Source organism: Cydia splendana, chromosome 18 (assembly GCF_910591565.1).
Source record: "Cydia splendana chromosome 18, ilCydSple1.2, whole genome shotgun sequence".
Classification (NCBI taxonomy): domain Eukaryota; kingdom Metazoa; phylum Arthropoda; class Insecta; order Lepidoptera; family Tortricidae; genus Cydia; species Cydia splendana.
In genome coordinates this window covers 8167582-8186821 of record NC_085977.1, presented here as the reverse complement: position 1 = coordinate 8186821, position 19240 = coordinate 8167582, and the positions used below count along the sequence as shown (strand labels likewise).

Here is a 19240-nt window from a genome sequence, read left to right as displayed (position 1 = left end):
AAATACCCGTCACCAAAGTAATTTGTATTTGGTATTTCAAATACTTTTAAAAATGTATTTTGTATTTGAAATACGTGGAAGCCAGTATTTTGCCCAACCCTGATTAGAATTGACAACCCGTTTAGCCTAGCGGGTATTGGCAGTAATCCAGTTCAGGAAGCTAATGGTCCTGGGTTCGAATCCCAGAGAGGGAATTTCTTTTTGTATTTTTTTCTTTTTTGTTGGGATCAGGTTTTTAAGAGCCCATCAACGTGCACACTAGCGCCACTGCTGAATACATTGAACTAGTTTTTATGTTATTGGATTCGTCAATCTACCCGTCCAAAGTTAAAACGGCCGTTTTTGTTTTGAGCTCATAGATCGACGAATCCAGCAACATAAAATCTAGTTTGATGTATTCAAAAGGTACCTAAATACACAATACAGTCCGTAGCGGCCCCTTTTTTAAATACATGTCGTTAAATTTAAATAATCACGATTATTTAGCAGTGGCGCTAGTGTGCACGTTGTTGGGCTCTTAAATTAGCATTTCACAAATAAGTAAAAAAATACGTTAAAAGATAATGATTAGGTATTATATTCAGAAATTCGTGAAATATAAAAGGTAACAAAAAGTTACGTATTATTAAGATATAAATATTTTCATAATACATATGAATACATACACTGATATGGCAAATGGTTACAAGTTGTTATTACATCTATCCGGTTATCGGACATTTTCTGCTTCACAGCTCCGCGCAGCGTTCTTGGTCACCGGGAAACTAGCTTGGATATGCGGCAGATACGTGCCCTTCTGAGCTTTTTCCAAGAAATCATATGACGGCCCAGGATTATATTATTATCTCACGCTCAAGCCATCTGCTGATTCACTTTCTAAAACAAAATAGTCAAAAAATTAAACAATATAATCTATCTTCCTAATTACTAACGTCGCTAATTCCTAGGGTTACCAGCTTAAACAATGCGGGGTTTTACATCTATGTTGAATTTTGATTATAATTTCGGACTCGATATAGCGTCCGCGGGACTTACGGGGATAGTAAGATTAAATTATTATATTTGAATTTGGTAATTAGCACGCTCATTTTTATTTAAAGATTAATATATATCTTACCTTGAAATTAACGCTGTTTCTGATTTACTACAACGGTTTTCACACACACATTAGGGCTTTCCATAATCCGGATAAGAATTGTTGATAAAGTCGCCATTGCCGGATACATACAGCAAGGAAGGAAGAGAGACAACGGTTTAAATTTAACTAAGTCTGTGCGAAGACGCATTTAGATATGTTGCTCGTACATATGAATAGTTTTTATTTTTAAAATTAATAGGTAAATAAATATATTTCAAGTGAATAAATCGTTTTATATGAAAATTGATATTTTTGCATTAAATGACTTAAATGACAGCATTGACATTACAGACTTTTATCATTGTCTATGTTCTTACCGGCCAGACCCAAATCAAGGCCTATCAAAGAGGCCAATTGACAAAGATTTTTTTTTTATTTTATCAAGGAGAGTAGAGGCACGTCTACCCTTCGTAGATTTTATGAACATAGACAAAGACAAACTGAAATATAATAGATAATAATATACATATATCAAAAAATAAATAATAATTTACATATGACTACTTCATAAAATACAAGTCAAAATATATTTGATAAAATAATTTGATTTGTTCCTAGAAATCGTATCTATAGACAAAGCCAGTTCTAGCAATGTTGCTGTAGTAAAATATTTTGATGTTAATTACTGGCAATCTCGTCTGGGAACGGACAACACATGTACAATTTTGAAGGGTCACATCGTTTCAAGGAAGTCAATAGGCCTTGCTCGGGATTCAAGTAAAAGTCATTCTCGAATAGGTGGCGCACACACCTTTAGCCTATCCTCGGCTAGATGGCGTGACGACACCGTTTCATATTTAACAATTTTAACACATAGATATCAGTGAATGAACATGGATCAAAGTGATATAAAAATTATAAAATCATTTATCCATATATATACATTTTTTGATAACTTTATACGTTTTCATTTTGAGTTTTAGTCGTGTGTCGATAGATGGCAGTAAATTTACAGTGACTACAAAATTTACAATGACAGGACCCCTCTATACTATCTATTCTTTTTGGCTTAAATATTTGGTGCAGAATTTTTTTCTTGGGATGTCCAGTATAGTGGACGTTATCGATTTAAGGGTTAAAATAAATCAAGCAATGGATTAAAAAAAACGGGACAGTCGGAACGTTAAAGCTAGGCACGTCGCACGCGCTTTATGTCCATTGACTTTAAATGTGTACTCTCTTGCGGGTTTTGTCTCGGCGCGAATTTTAAACTACCGGCGGCGGCGGCGGCGCGCTGACTCCTTATGGCGGCGGCGCGCCGCGGCGGCGCGCACGTCTACTGCGCAGCACTGTCGCCGAGCAGAATTCTGGATCAGAGTCGAATTAAAATACAATAAACCTTTTTCGGCTTAGTTTCCGCGCAGTCGAAGTGAAAAACGAAGTGTATAACTTGAGGATAATTATAAATTAAAAATCATCAACTTACTTTTTAAAATAAAACCCCGGGTAAAATAGTAGTATCTTTGTACAATCTACGATTCCGATGCAGGGCAACACTGAACGCCGAGCGCGGCCGCGTAACCGCGACGGCGCGCGCGCACGAGCAGGCGGCCGAGGCGGCGCGCGCCGAGATACACACGCACCAGACGCGCGTCAAGCGCCTCGCCGAGGACAACCACCAGCTGCAGCAGGAGAACAGGCTCGTGAGTAACTACACTTGACTCCGTACAGGGCCACACTGAACGCCGAGCGCGGCCGTGTGACGGCGGCGACGCGCCCGCACGAGCAGGCGGCCGAGGCGGCGCGCGCCGAGATACACACGCACCAGACGCGCGTCAAGCGCCTCGCCGAGGGCAACCACCAGCTGCAGCAGGAGAACAGGCTCGTGAGTAACTACTGACTTAACTAACCATCGGTGGATCTTGTGTCTTTGCTATAAGGTTTCTCTATCTGTTGACTTTAATGGTTTAAATTAAGACTTCGTATACCAAACTGTAATCGCATACTATTCACTACGGGCTCTCGACTCAACTACGTATAAAATGACTTCTTTCGAAATGCTTTAGTTCGGCCAATCACGTGTCGCCGCGGTCAAGTGGAAAAGACATCAACGCGCTACTATTTCATGAATGAGAAGAGCGTTGATGTCTTTTGTACTATCTTTTTGTTTAATTATTATAGGAAATGTATTACGTAATTTAGTTGACTCTTAGAAAAATTATTGTATAAAATAGTTATATAATCAAGCTTTAAAGCTAATCAAGCCATGTAAACGCGGTGCTCGACTGAAAAGCTCTCTAATATATCACGATTGTATACAATAATATAGCTTGTCGCTGATAATTAAAAGTTTAAATTTGTAATTATATTTGCAGCTTCAATCTAAACTCGCCGCGGAGGGTGAATTCCAACAACAGAGAGCACAGATGGAGATGCACATACAGCAACTTTCTGAGGTGAGTTCTCAAATAGGAATATTAAGATTTACCACCCTTTCGATCCCAATTTCATTGTTAAACCGTTACCCCTTATTCATACAATTTTACAAGCCTCAATTAATTTTATGTTTTAGCCCTTTCATACAATTACAATACATAAGTCAAATCGACGGATTAAGGTCCAGTTGCACCAACCACACCTAACAGACTGATTAACATCACTCAACAGAGTATTATGAAAATTCCAATCCAATAAAATTTAGCGACCGCTTTAACGGTGACAGACGGTTTGGTGCAACCGACCCTAAGACAAACGATGAATAGCTAATTGAGGCTCGTAACGGGTTTTTAAATATTTGCGATAAGTCATTCGGTGTGTAGCCGTAGTGTTGATCCGATCAAACAATTTTTGAATATTTCGGGCTAACGTATGTGTTGTGTGTGGAGGCGGAGGCGGCGCTGGTGGCGCAGCTGCAGACGCTGCAGTCGGAGCTGGCGGCGCGCGCGCTGGAGGTGGCGGGCGCGCGCTGCGAGGCGGGCGCGGCGCGCGACGCCGCCATCATGGCGCAGCAGCACGCCGCCGAGCTCGCGCAGCAGCTCGACCAGCTCTCCCGGGACCACGCCCGAGCCATGCAGGAGCGACAAGCCGGTATGTGTTGTGTGTGGAGGCGGAGGCGGCGCTGGTGGCGCAGCTGCAGACGCTGCAGTCGGAGCTGGCGGCGCGCGCGCTGGAGGTGGCGGGCGCGCGCTGCGAGGCGGGCGCGGCGCGCGACGCCGCCATCATGGCGCAGCAGCACGCCGCCGAGCTCGCGCAGCAGCTCGACCAGCTCTCCCGGGACCACGCCCGAGCCATGCAGGAGCAACAAGCAGGTATGTGTTGTGTGTGGAGGCGGAGGCGGCGCTGGTGGCGCTGCTGCAGACGCTGCAGTCGGAGCTGGCGGCGCGCGCGCTGGAGGTGGCGGGCGCGCGCTGCGAGGCGGGCGCGGCGCGCTACGGCGCCATCATGGCGCAGCAGCACGCCGCCGAGCTCGCGCAGCAGCTCGACCAGCTCTCCCGGGACCACGCCCGAGCCATGCAGGAGCGACAAGCCGGTATGTGTTGTGTGTGGAGGCGGAGGCGGCGCTGGTGGCGCAGCTGCAGACGCTGCAGTCGGAGCTGGCGGCGCGCGCGCTGGAGGTGGCGGGCGCGCGCTGCGAGGCGGGCGCGGCGCGCGACGCCGCCATCATGGCGCAGCAGCACGCCGCCGAGCTCGCGCAGCAGCTCGACCAGCTCTCCCGGGACCACGCCCGAGCCATGCAGGAGCGACAAGCCGGTATGTGTTGTGTGTGGAGGCGGAGGCGGCGCTGGTGGCGCAGCTGCAGACGCTGCAGTCGGAGCTGGCGGCGCGCGCGCTGGAGGTGGCGGGCGCGCGCTGCGAGGCGGGCGCGGCGCGCGACGCCGCCATCATGGCGCAGCAGCACGCCGCCGAGCTCGCGCAGCAGCTCGACCAGCTCTCCCGGGACCACGCCCGAGCCATGCAGGAGCGACAAGCCGGTATGTGTTGTGTGTGGAGGCGGAGGCGGCGCTGGTGGCGCTGCTGCAGACGCTGCAGTCGGAGCTGGCGGCGCGCGACGCCGCCATCATGGCGCAGCAGCACGCCGCCGAGCTCGCGCAGCAGCTCGACCAGCTCTCCCGGGACCACGCCCGAGCCATGCAGGAGCGACAAGCCGGTAACACATGCAACACAGACCTAAATATCTCAATTCGCTCGAACAATGTCAAATTGCATTTGGTTCATGCTCCTTCAGCTATAGTTAATAGAGTCGTACATACTTACTTGGTCGTCATAAGACTATTTTCGGGGTTATAATAGGTATTTCAAGAGAAAGTGATGTATATGGGGTTTTTTTAAAAGTACTCACGCAGTCATGACTTTCTCATCTTGCGCCTAAAACCCTGGATGCCACTATTATATTTAATTTGTTTTCTACCTGGACCACCACTGTTTTTAACGGGTGATCACACGACACGACACGAAGGGTGACCTAAGACGTAATACATCACAATCACGTTTGTTACAGCCATCGTAGATCTCCAGAACAACGTGCAAAGGGTCATGAGTCGCGCACAGTTCGCCGAGGGCAACTTGGACAAGCAGAAGGAGGAGACAGACGCACAAATCAAACAGGTTATAAGTCTACCATAAATCTTTGTTTCTCATATTCTGCAGGCCATGTGCTAATGTGCTAGGTAGGGCAATTACATTGTAATGGTCGATTTAGAAGGAGACTATTTTGAGACGCCTAAATTACGGGGCCAGTTCTACCTAAAGCACATTCAGACCGTGTAGACAATGACTATTTACAGCCGCCTAAATCTCGCCGCCAGTGACCAGCAAACCGACACTAGTCGTTTACACGGTGCCTTTTCAGTACGAGTCATTAGCACGCCGCCACAGCCGACGGTTCTAGTTTTTGCGCATCTCCTAGATCTCCTGAGTTATCTCCGATCCAGGATCTCAGGATATCAGGAGATCTGTAGTCTATCTCAGGGTTCCATCATTTAAAATTAGCTCCTGAGCTCTGAAGTTGAAAAAGCAAAGCAAAAGCAAGAGGCGTGCTAGCGACTGGCAGCGACGCGTTTAAAGAGTCCGAAAAATAGGCGCGGGGGCAGCGAGAGACGCGGGCGGGGGTCACTGGCGCCAAAAAATAGACGCGTGTTCTATTCCGTGCCAGCGCTGGCATGCCGCGAAAAAACGGCACCGAAAGTGTTTATACGGTGCCTTTTTTAGGCGCCTTAATTTAGGCGTCTATAAATAGTCTCCATCTAAATCGACCTCGCAGTAGGCGGAGATAGAAAGAGGAAAGCTGAAGATGAAACACAAGTCAATATCATATCTCTTCGAGAAGTTGTCATGAACCAGGACCACCCGTAAGTCACTTGGGGGCACGTAATTGCAGTGTATACTTAGTGACACCTCGACATGTTTCCGGTTCCGGTAAATGACAACCAGGCTCCAATTTCACCACGGTGACAGGTGCGACAATTGTAAAACATCACTGTTGCTGACGTCACAGGCATCCATGGGCTACGGTTACCGCTTACCATCGGGCGGGCCGTATTCCTGTTTGCCACCATCATTGTTTTATTAAAAAAAACTTTATTATATCGGAAAAAAACAGATATTTCTCTTGCTAAGTTTATGACAATTGTCACAAGAAACACTACAATTGTCACGAAATTCCGACATATAACTCATTACCTGTCAAGAATTACCTACAATTCTTCTAAATCTTGACAATTGTCAGGAACTTCGCAAAAGAAATATCTGTTTTTTTCCGATATAATAAAGTTTTTTTGAAATAATACAATGATGGTGGCGAACAGGAATACGGCCCGCCCGATGGTAAGTGGTAACCGTAGCCCATGGATGCCTGTGACGTCAGCAACAGTGATTTTACAATTGTCGCACCTGTCACCGTGGTGAAATTGGGGCCAGGTGCTGGAATGGAATGGAATAACATCCCACCACCCCTCGGGAACCTACAAAGCATAATAAGTTTTAACGGCAAACTTGAACTAGGTACATTATAACACCAGCGGCAACAGGAGGGAGACATGACACTAGTTTCTTTTAATTCATACAGTCTGATATGTACGTAAGAATCAAATATCTCTTGATTTAGATTATCTATAGTTTTAGGAAAACTTAACTATTTCCTATTTTATATTGCGTATGCTAACTGTAAGATATCTAAAATGTCGGCAAATATTGAAACCCAAAGTAGGCATGGCTCACTCCGCGATTTTGTCGCGTCGCTACAAGTACACGCGGCCCACACCAATTTTCGTGTTTAGCAGTAGAAGTTGCCGCGCATCGCTAAGGAACGGACGCCTGCTCGCGCTTGCGCCACCTTGCGGTCATATCTGTCGTAATAGACGCGTTTTGTTAAAGAGTGAACCTTCTGTACCTAGTACAGTGGAACCTGGATAATTGCAATCTCAAGGGACCGGCCATTTTTTGTCAATTAACCAGGTTTTTCATTTATGCAGGTCGTGTCAATTATCGAGGTTAAAAAAATCGTTGTGTCAATTATAGAGGTTTTCATTAATAGAGGTTGCGTTCTGACAAATTTCTTTTATAGAGGTGCAAATAACCATTGAAAGTAGATTTACACGCTTACGTTCTGGGTTTCTAGTCTATATATATATAGCTTCTGTCAATACTTGCACTTTTACACTACATTAATTACTACTTTATTTTCTGATTAATAATTTGGGTTTAAAAAATTCCATTGAATTGTAGAAGAAAGTTTTATTAGAATGTAAAAAACATACTTTGTTTTTAACAATAAAACTATTTCACTTACTACAGGCTGTGATAGATACCCAATAAATAAATTGAATTGTGGATGAAGATATAAATAAAATGATAATTGCTATTAAAATATTGTTTCTGCTGTCTACAACTACATTTCAATTACAGAGGTAATAAGTAAGACTCGTTTCAATAATAGAGGTAAAAAAAAGAGCAAAAATAACGGATTTTTTTAACACAGTGTCAATTATAGAGGTCTTACTTGCGATGTGGTCAATTACAGAGGCAAAATTACGAAAAGCACTAAAATCTAAATTGCAGTTATAGAGGCCTTTTGGTCTCAAGGGACCGGGACCGGACTTGGTTGCAATTATTGAGGTTTTCCATTTATCCAGATGCCAATAGGCATGTTGACAATTTTTTAGAACTGTATTCATTTTATAGATAGACACGTAATTATTACAAAAAATCGTATTTAAAATTTTTATTCATTAATTTTAAACACTAAATAGAGCTTAATTAGTTTAGTGTTTAAAGTTTGAGCCTAAACGCTCCAAGATGGCACGTGACGTCACGAACAGATAAATAAACAAACTGCTGCCAAAATGTCAGTCCTAGCGTAGACCAAAAACTGTAGTATTTAATTTATCTCTCTTTCTAAAAGATAAGTATTACGTAAATATATAAGCTAAACTAATGAATAACAAATTTTACATGTCTTATGCAGTGCCTATGTGTAAAAGAACAACAATCAAGACCCTAGAGTATAAAACAAATATTTGTTACATGATACTTACGTTGCAGTTACGAATTTTGACTTGAATGATATTGTTAATTGCGCACTATATGTATACATATTACGTTCAGCGATGATAAAACATTTCAAAAATGAATCACAATAACTGATTACACAAACAAAAACACTTACAGTTACAATTTAAGATGAATTATTATGATACAACTAAAATTTTTAATGCAAATGTAGCGGGCGCAGATATAACTTTTTTAAATTTTATTTTTTTTTGTTTCCGACAGCCAACGTGACAATGATAGTTCCATTCAGCCAAATTATTAAAAAGATTTTGGTGAAATATCGTATTATATAACATTTTATTTATTTAATAACAAATAAATATATACTTTATATCATGTAATAATATTTTTTGTACGTAATAAAAGTCAATTGTCGAAATAATAAATACATACAGTTTCTGAACATCCAAACTCTTTGGTGGTGTCGTATGGATTACGGTCAGGTTTGACGTCTTGTCTGTGGTGTTTCTTATGTCATGACGTCACGCGCTCAGATTGGCGTTTACAGTCACGTGATACTGGGCATTATTTTAAATACTTTTGATTATTTATAATTAATTTATTACGCATATTTACACTGGCAAAATATGATTTTCAGCATTCTAATATTCCCTGCTATTGTAAAAACATAACATGTTATATATTCGCGATTCATGTCAACATGCCTATTAACCAGGTTTCACTGTACTATTATTTTATTCTGTGCCCAAAGTCAGCGCTATAATGTTAATTTGTTGTCAGCTCTCAAGCGAACTGGTGTCGCTGAGAGAGCAGCTGGCGGCGCGCGAGGCCGAGCTGGCCGAGGCCAAGCAGATGAAGGCCGCGCCCGCGCCCGCGCAGAACGGGCTGCCCAACGACCAGCACAAGGCAAGTGTATATGTTACTTCGTCACACATTACGCTACAGGTATGTCCAGATTTGGCGATTTGGTAAGTCCACACAGGAAGTGTCATCTCGCGAAGAAGTTTTCGCGGTAGAGCTCGGTTTAAGGAGATGTGTTTTGCTCGACGCATGGTGATCAGTCTGATCACTTTCAAACATAGAGGCACAAGGGACGTTCCAACAGACAGAGTTGCTCCCACGGCAGTTGCCTCGTGAACCACTTATGAAAGGATCGCTAAACTGCTGGCGTGCATTCCATAATACGATTTTCAACGTACGTATAATAGTTCGCAAATGTCACGCGAGCGGTGGCATAATTTAATTACATTGCCCATCAGCACTCGTTAACTTTCCTTTCTAGGGCTGGTTGCACCAAACTGTCAGTCACCTTTAAAACATCTACAAATTTTCGTAACGTTTCATATACGGTTTTACCATCTGTCAAATGTCGTTGGTGCAACTGTCTCTTAGGCCCACTTGCACCATTCCACTAACCCGAGGTTAAGCGGTTAAACCGTTAACCTAGTGTCAAATTGTAATGGTAACCATGGTAACGCCAGGTTTAACCGGCTAACCCCGGGTTACTGGAATGGTGCAAGTGTCCTTTAGTGAAATAGTGAGGTTTAGCCTCAACCATAGACTAGGAATCCTCTAGACGGAGTTTAGAGCAATTATTTCATGCAACCGATGCGGGGGTGCGGGGGACGAGGTGAGCGAAATCCCGTACCGTGATTGGTCCGTTCAAACGACGAACGAGTTCACGGACGTCACACAAAGACACTTTCGACTCGACTATGGAGTAAAATTACCGTATGCGTGGCAGAGGGGGTAGCGCGTCTATGCTCAGTCTAGAGGATGTTTTGTCTGTGGCCTCAACATTTTTTCTTAAGGAATAATATATCTTAATATGTGTTTTCCTGCAGTCTGCGGAGCTGGCGAAGGTGGAGAGCATAGTGGAAGCGCTGCGCAGCTCGCTCAACGCGGAGCAGCGTGCCAACAAGGAGCAGAAGGAGGCGCTCATGCAGCTGCAGGAACAGCTGCACACATATCAGGAGAAGAACAATGTGAGCCCTAACTACTACTCTCATGTACGGTTCTCATCAAATAATGGGATCCAACTACAGTTCACATTCCTTAAACTAAAGTCTGTATCTTTATGTATATAAAAGTAAACAAATTGTTTAATTTGTAAATTTTCAGGTAGTTATAAAAATTATTGGTTAACTGATCAAATACCAAACCGCCTGGGTCAGTCACTGAACGACCTGACTTTAACCTACATTATTTGATCGTGTAATGTTTTCATCTACCCTCAACTGGCTTAAGGAGCCATTTGACGGTAGATTTTGTTTACTTTTATTTAAATACCTAAAAATACAGACTATAGTATGCGCCTTGAGCCTAACCATTTGATGTGAATCGTACATTAGTGAAGCTCCTAGTAGCGTAAGAGCGTGACCACACGATTCTAGTCTGATGAGAGATAAATATTTATAATGACCTAACGCCAAACTACAAACGCTCCACCATGTGTCATGTAATGTTGTAACTTCTTTAGGATCTAACTTCTATTCTAACTGATATTCAAGTCAGAAAGAGCTAATGTATGATTAATGCAGCGTGTGTAATCTATTACAGTATACTTTCTTTGTATTAATAATGGCATGTAATATATAATTGAAAAATGCATGTCGTTTGACACGTTTTTCCACTTTTCTTTTAACAAAAGCTAACATTTTGCTTTGTTATTTTGACCGGGCGTATAGGAGTTGCGAACTAAAAACTGGAAAGTAATGGAGGCTTTACAAACTGCCGAAAAGGCTCTACAGGCGAAGTCGGGCAGCGCGTTGCCGGCCCCAGACCCTCGCGTAAGTTTCTCGCTTTATCCGCCATATTCCCTGACCCATCAAATCCGCTTTTCTACGCCCTGTCACTTGATTGATACCAAAACTGATGAACAGGTGTTTTTTTTTACATTTGATTTTCTAACTTATGTCAGTGCGTCTCACTCTCTCATTAAGCAAAATGTGAGACGTAAAGACGTAATACACATTGGACAATGAAATTGGACAGGTGGAATACTACCCTTAAACACGAACAGAATAAACCGGATATTTATATATGAAGTCGTCCAATCATGCGAAGAAATAATGCTGGTGACATTCACGGTATCATGGCACAGGGGATGTTTTAATTTGGATGGATTTCTTAGATCCATCTGAAATATAAATTTCTTTTTGGTTAATGTATCTAAATTATCATATTTGTACGGTTATCATTATAATGTAGCAAATAAATTGTATATAAATCTCCTTTCAATAACAAACTACAGGTAACCAAGTTGTAAAGAATAATGTACGAGTACTATCTTAGAGCCCGTTCCCACTAGCCGGATGTCGGCCGCGGATTTTAATCGGATGTCCCTGTGGCAGAACATTTTATATGAAGCTGTTCAACACTTGCCCGACACCGATTTTCTTTGCCACTGGGACATCCGGTCAAAATCCGGGCCCGATATCCGACAAATGGGAACGGGGTCTTAATTGGCCGGCTTCGCTTGTTATCTAACACTTTTACTGCCTGCGTTGTGCTTATCTTTCATTGTCGTTTGCAATTAACCGATGGCTGGCTCGAGGGGAAAACTAACAAAAAGGATTAAGATATTGATTTAGTTCGGCTATAGGGACCGTGCGCGTTGGAGGGTCTGCCATCTTGTGGCCTGAATCGGAAACATATGTACACATGTACATTACCAAAGAAGTACTACAATCTGCCGTTCTCGTCGGTACGTTTTCTTGTGCATAGTAGGTTCTGCCATCTTGTGGGCTAGATCGGAAGCATAAACGACACATTTACGCCTCGCGCCAAAAATCTGACGGATCCTATGCAGCCCCATATAGTTCATGCACGGGGCCTATAAGGTGGCACACTCCAATCCGGGAGCGAGTGCGAAATGTAGGGGGCAGAACCTGCTTATTAGCTCGAAGTCAATGTCAAGTTTAAGTTTCCGATTTATACAATGAGGTGGAAGAACATCCAACGCTCATGTGTAGGGCAATCGTCTGTGTGTGTATCATTACTGAAAGCGGTGTCCCCCTGCAGGAGGCGACGGTGGCGGCGACGGCGGCGGCCTACGCGGAGGCGGCGAGCGTGCTGCGCGGCGCGCTGCCGGCCGCGGCGCCGTCGGGGCCCGCGGGCAAGGCCTGGGTGCTGCAGTTCACCGATAACCTTAAAAAGGAGCTGCAGAAGGTAATTTTACTCGGCACATTTCTTTATATTCTTATTAATCGTGCCGTATTCCACCGTAGCGACGAAACCGGTATCTATGGAAATTTGAATGAGGTGTTAATAGATTTCTTATTTTAACCCTGATTTCTAAAGGGAAGGACGTTCCACACGTTCCTATAGAAATAGGTTCTGATGACTGTTACTTTTCAGAGTCAATCGGTAGGCAATTTTCCATGGTGTATATTAGGTATAATTATTGTGCCTAATTCACCGTTTCAGTGTGCTACATAATGTTTTTCTGAAACCATGAATTGCATCCATAAAAGTAGTTTAATAATTTCATAGTTGTAACACTTGTAACAAAATTGAAGTCGGTTAAAAATGTGGTTTTGTCAGGCGGCGTCCGCTCCCGCTCCCTCCCCCTTGCCCGCGCCCGCTCCTGCGCCCGCGCCGGACGCGCGCGTGGCCGAGCTGCGCGCGCAGAATGACCAGCTGCAAGGGCTCGTAGACAAATACAAGAAGATCATTGATGACACGGTCAGTATCTTATTATCTATATTCATACTTTCTTTACTTTAAACATAGCACTTTATAAACTCTCCTTCAGTGTTAACCATGAATCACTTCAGATCAGAAACATTACAATTGAATAAAACTATTAGTATAAGTCATTTGTTCGAGAAGAAAAATGCCATATAATCCCTCTCCGTGCCTAGATGCTTGCCCTAACTATAATTTTGCAACACATTCTGGCACACGAAACATAGGCATGTGAGATTGGTTTGGGGCTTTTTTAACTTCGCCATGTCATCAGCCGATAGACGCCCACTATGCGACATGCGCCATTCCCAAGCATCTCTAAAACAACCGGTCGTACGCTGCCCTCACCCAAAGGGTCCCTGCGATCCTAAACCGCAGATTAGCAATCGTCACTCAAGAACCTTTCTACAAATTTTACAATGGGGACTTAAAAAGTAGTTTGTCTACAGGAGGGTGTGCTGAGCCAGCTCCAAGCTAACGTGACGCGAGAGGAAGCGCGCTGGGCGCGTCAGCTCGCCGACAAGCAGCACGAGCTGGACTCGCTGCGGCAGCACACGCTCACCCAGGTACACACACACACACACACACACACGAGACATATCCAGGCCAGCCTGACGCGGGAGGTGGCACTTCCCCAACAAGCAGCACCGGCTACGTCAGGTTTAGGTATAAAATTATACCTATACTCGCCGCCTGCAACAAAATTGAAACATAACCGCGCACGAACCGTGAATCTTCTTTGCGCGCCACAGTTTTATGACCGAGCTGTGAGTTATCACTTGCCAAGTTTTAGTTTAGTTTAAATATGTAGGAATTACTAACGTTGATTCTGTAAAAATATTTTTTTTATCCGGAGATACTATGTCTGATTCTCACGGAAGTAGGTATGCCACAGATGTATTGTATGTCGTTTAGTTCCTAATATTGTTTCTGGGCAACCAATATTCAATAAATTAAGATGTTTATTTTAATTATTACTAAGTAAGTACTTAGATGGAGGTTTCGAAGCCATTGTGTATTTTAAATTTTGCGCGAGCGCCACGTGACACGACTATCGTGCGGTCGAGCGGCAGCCCACTGCCATACGCCGGCCCGGGCGGCGCGCCGGCCAAATGTACCTAAACTGCGTAGTGACACCCTGACTAATAGCGCGGGATGCTCGCGACATGCTGAAACTTCTGGTCCGGCTAAATATGGATGTCGTAGTATTTGTATGGAGCCGGCCGCTATATGACGGCACCGCTATCCTAGGAAACTAGAGCATAAGCGCCATTGCTATTAGCCACGCCATTGTTATATTTAATTTTTAAAGTTTTTTTACACCCCCCCCCCCCCCCCCCCCTTTCTGCCCCATGCTTCGAATGACCCCGTTTCCTCCTACGTCATGCTACCATCATCCGATGTCCAGACCCCTCCCCCCTAATTTGAAATGACTTAATGTATGAATAGCCCCTATGCCGCGTAACACGTTACGTATATTTGACTTATTGACACGGTAAATATATTTGAAATAGTACGAAAAATTAAGCCCAAGACTATTATACATATGTGCCACTCTGATCGTGAATGTTGTTAAATATTTAGTTTCACCTAAGTAATGTTAATGTTAAGTCATATAGTCAGAGAACTTTCTGTATGCATGGTTCACAAATGTTCGATCAACGCTCATTTATTTTTAAACTTAAAATATTATTAGTTTTTGGTAACTGATGGAGTATATAATTTATTTTGAAAATTACACAACATGCATAGAAAATACGATTAACCTAAGGTACAAAACTATAAACTACCTATTTAACACAAGGTAAGACGGGGTAATAAGGTAATTGATGCAAGAACTTTAGATACAAATATGCGTAAATGATTAAATTATTGCATGGAATACGCGCATGAAACTCACTAGTTTATTTTTGTCTTAAACAGATACCCGTAGGAGTTCGTGGTACTGAATGGTATCTTAGAATCAAAACGATCTCCAGACAAATTTGTTTATTATGTTTTTCCACGTAGGAACCATTGGCGTTCGCATATTCCTGTATTGAGAAAACGTTGCCAAGCATCATCGAGGAGGTACCAACCTTGGCGTACGCTCTGTGAACGTCCGTGCCACGCACTACATTATTGTTATTTGTATTGTTTGTTTACTGGCCTACCTACACGGAAATATTTCGCACTTGTTTTATACGTGCTTATTCGTATCAGCCTTTATCTATAACGACAATCTTTCTTAAGCATTTGCTCTATTTTCTTTATAAAAACTACTTCGTATTGCAACTCGTACACTATCGTGTTCCTATACTTTTATACTTTCCATTCGGGTATTCGATGTTATTCGTGTCGGTGGTGGTCTTTTAGCGACCAAAAGTATTTATAACTAGAACAAAATGAGGAGGCTCATAATATTTTTGGTCATAAAGCAAGTGGATTGGTAATTGCAAATTTTGCATTAATGTAAACAGATGCAGAAGAAGATAGACAGCCTACAGGCTGAGCTGCAGCAGAAGCAAGCTGCCAACCACAACCACAGTTTCGCGGACTCGGAGCGGCTCACAGAGGTACGTTTACAGTTTCACATCGGATATTATTTTATCGTTCGACTGACAACTATACGCTGTAATTATTTCAGTATGTTGCAAAGAATATTAGAGTGCCCTGTATAATGTCAATTCCTAGCTTATTTTCGCTATTGTTTTTCTAACAGTTAGTGATTGTTTTTTTCTTTGCAGGAGAGATTACTGACTGCTGGTTTGTCAGAAAAATACAAAACGGACGTGTGCAATGGCCCCTTGCAGGTGAGTGACCGTTCTTCTGTCTCTCTTTGTCACTTAAAAGTTTTTTCACGCCACTGTTCGGAAATGTGGCAATAGATGGTCTAAAACCAAGCTGGAAAGTAGGCAATAGCTGTAGCACCTGAACCACCACTACTACAATGTTTCATTGTTATCATCATCTGTCATTAGTGGCGGTTCGCTACAGCAATGAGTATCATTTAAAACATAAAAATCAATAAAAGGTCTTTTTTGGCGCAACTTTTTCCTTCAAAAATAAAATTAGGTTATTTATAGGACCAATTTCTTGTTAAAAAAAAAGAAATGTAAAAACCATTCATTCATTCAGTCAGTTCATTCGATTCACGCATAAGGCGTTTTTTAGGTACTTTTGTAGCTGTTTGTAGTTTTTTTTAGCAAAAACGCTTCTAAGTTTAGAGTCGGTTTGAAGCAAACAACAGAAAAACGCCTCTTAAAAGTGATAAAAAAAGTAAAAAAGGCGGGATCGGAAAATACTCACTGAATTGGATAGTGTAAATTGTGTTTGACTAAAAAATACAAGAAACACGTATCTACGCTCGCTATAAAAATGAGTTCTTCTAGTGAAGAAAATGATATTCTTACGGTGACGCCTATCGAAATTCAAGAGACAGCACATGCAGTGGCTAGTAATTTGCTACCAGAGAAATCACGGGTTAGTCCTTATAGTTATGCAAATGTTTTCTTATTTCCTCGCAGTAGTCGTGAAAAGCACTATGTAATGCCTCGGCCGGAAACGCTAAAGATGGACTCGTATTATTTGAGGCCCTCCACTGACGTGTCGGCCCTCAAACTCACTCGTCCATCTTTTAGCGGTTTTCCGTCCTCTCCTACAATGTACTATTTTTTTTTGATACCGGTATTTGAGTATGTTGAAATTTTATTACATACCTTAATGAGTAATGACGATAAGGTCTCTTAGATTTGTCCGTCCATTAGAATAGATTAATATCAGAGAAAAGTATGCAAAGAATGTCTCAAAAATGAAATTCGTTTATTCCACAGGTGGGCTTAGAAGAAAAATAACATTTAAAAAATACATATTTATATGGAGAAGTGTTGCGGTATCATTCCGGGCGGCGCCGTGCGCGGTAACGGCCCGCGCCTTACATGTTGCGACCGCTGCTGCTGCTGGCGGCCACGGCCCACGGCTGCCGGCTCACACTCCGCGCCCGACCTCAAACTTGCTAGTTGTCCTAGCAATCTCCAAGTACACACCTGGAGACTCATTCATTCATACTTCGAACAATGTCAAATTATTATATGAATGCATCTGTCTTTCGGTTTATCGGTTGCTACGAATCGTTAGTTCGAGCGGAGGACCGACTCGCCAAGTGTACACACTTCCCAGTAAACGCAAGCATGCTCAATTTAGATCATAGGATTGTTTTTCTTTAATCATTCGTAATCGTCCCGAACGGCACAATTGCTTAGGTTTTATTTATTGTAGACAACTCTATGGTCGATGAAGTGTAAAACGATATACTGGCGTTGGGAAGCGGGCGATGAGAATCTGTGTACTATGAAATTGTATAGCGAAAACTCGAGTCCTAATTGTGTTAGTGGGTCGCCTGTTCGGGTTTACAGATCAATATTAAAGTTATTGCAAGGAGTTTGTTTTTAGTAATTCTATGAGCTCTGCTGTCCCGGCTGTTCTATTAAGTTTAAACACTTATTTATCTAGTAATGCGATCGATAAAATTAGTTAACGTGATCTTGCAATTTTAAATTCAAGGTATGATACATATATTTAGCTAGATATTTTTAATTTTTATCTTAATCAATTCTTGAGACAATTATCTATTGATACAAAAGATGATACGTGTATTTTTATGATTGTATAAGAAAAAAATATTATAAACCAGTGTAACATCAATAAATTAATTTCTGTTATTTTTGATATGATTTGCAGCTACCGAATTTAACTTGAGTGGTATTCTTATGATTTTTAAGGAATGTTATCTACTCTTTAGAAATATATTATTTATAAATAACTTTTGTATCTAGAGCATAATCATTTTGTCAGTGCCTTAGTGTAAGGTTTGAATTAGACAAGCTGACCGTAAAATTTTAGTTAATATCTGGCGGAAGAAAGGCAAACATTTGAACTGCGTCGTCACGCGCCCTATCGGCCGAAGCCATGGTACAATTCAAATTGATAAGCCGGAGTTTAGCATACATAGCTTAAACCTGGATAATTTTAGTTTAGTGGAACTTAGAAATGTGATAAAATCTTCGGAATACTCCCGCCTTCTCGGAAACAGTTCAATCTTTTCTTCCGTCCACCGCCTGTAAGTGCTTAGTAGCGTTTTTGATAAGCATATTGTATGTCTGAGGCCCTTCTGAGATGCGAATCTGTGAGCCTCCTCTACTACATTAAGTTACGGAATATTTTGAATACAGATCATATTCTTTGCACTGTCCTAAAAAATAACTCTGTAATAGGAACCTCTTTCTTTATCGAATTTAAACTGTCGTGAGTCATACTAACATTGAACTCCAACCAAGGTTCTCCGAAACGTCGCGCGAGTGACCAAAAATACTCTAAACCGAAAACTAGTTTAATCTATCTCGGTAATGAAAAAAACTCTATAAATCTGTTGCACCTCCATAAGTCGGAATATTGAGTATTGAAATATAAATGAGATCATATAAATAAGTTGATGTGCAATATTTTTGATTAAACTTTTTTATACTCTACTGGTTCTACAGTGCAGAGAAATGATCCTTGAAATTCGTGAACGACGCTTGTTTTTAGACAATTTTAAATTGAAAAGTATGATATTATATTTAATTTTATGAGTTTGTTACAGTCCAATATTTTAATTATAATCAGCGTGTCAAATGTCCTGAATATTGAAATAGCATTATATTATAATGTATTATGGAATCTAATTTGTAAAATAGATAAGCCACTTTGTATAATAATTAATATATTAGTTAAAGACATTACGAAATAAAAAAAATCTTAATCATAATTTGTTTCTTATTTTATACGTTATTATCAGCGGCAGGCTCCTTAATCAACACTCAAGTCTAGTTACGGGCTTTAATGGTGGACTACACGGACCCTGTTGATCGTATAGTCTGCAGCAGAAGTTGACAAAGGGAAAAGGTGTTCAAAATTATATGAGGACATTTTTATTGTTGTAGAGCG

General features: G+C 42.0%; 1 protein-coding gene across 1 annotated transcript in view; it reads left to right on the top strand.

The window, feature by feature from the left end:
* The window catches only part of LOC134799554 (ribosome-binding protein 1), a 33781-nt gene extending 16181 nt beyond the window's left edge, over nucleotides 1-17600 (top strand). The window contains exons 9-22 of the mRNA XM_063771988.1: nucleotides 2628-2781; nucleotides 3454-3534; nucleotides 3964-4161; nucleotides 4544-4616; nucleotides 5586-5683; nucleotides 9368-9493; nucleotides 10432-10572; nucleotides 11275-11376; nucleotides 12611-12757; nucleotides 13133-13273; nucleotides 13726-13842; nucleotides 15736-15831; nucleotides 16003-16068; nucleotides 17089-17600. Of these exons, the coding sequence (XP_063628058.1) occupies nucleotides 2628-2781; nucleotides 3454-3534; nucleotides 3964-4161; nucleotides 4544-4616; nucleotides 5586-5683; nucleotides 9368-9493; nucleotides 10432-10572; nucleotides 11275-11376; nucleotides 12611-12757; nucleotides 13133-13273; nucleotides 13726-13842; nucleotides 15736-15831; nucleotides 16003-16068; nucleotides 17089-17109 (1561 nt within the window). The 3' untranslated portion in view covers nucleotides 17110-17600. The remainder of the gene's footprint in view (nucleotides 1-2627; nucleotides 2782-3453; nucleotides 3535-3963; nucleotides 4162-4543; nucleotides 4617-5585; nucleotides 5684-9367; nucleotides 9494-10431; nucleotides 10573-11274; nucleotides 11377-12610; nucleotides 12758-13132; nucleotides 13274-13725; nucleotides 13843-15735; nucleotides 15832-16002; nucleotides 16069-17088) is intronic.
* The last annotated feature ends 1640 nt before the right edge of the window (nucleotides 17601-19240 follow it).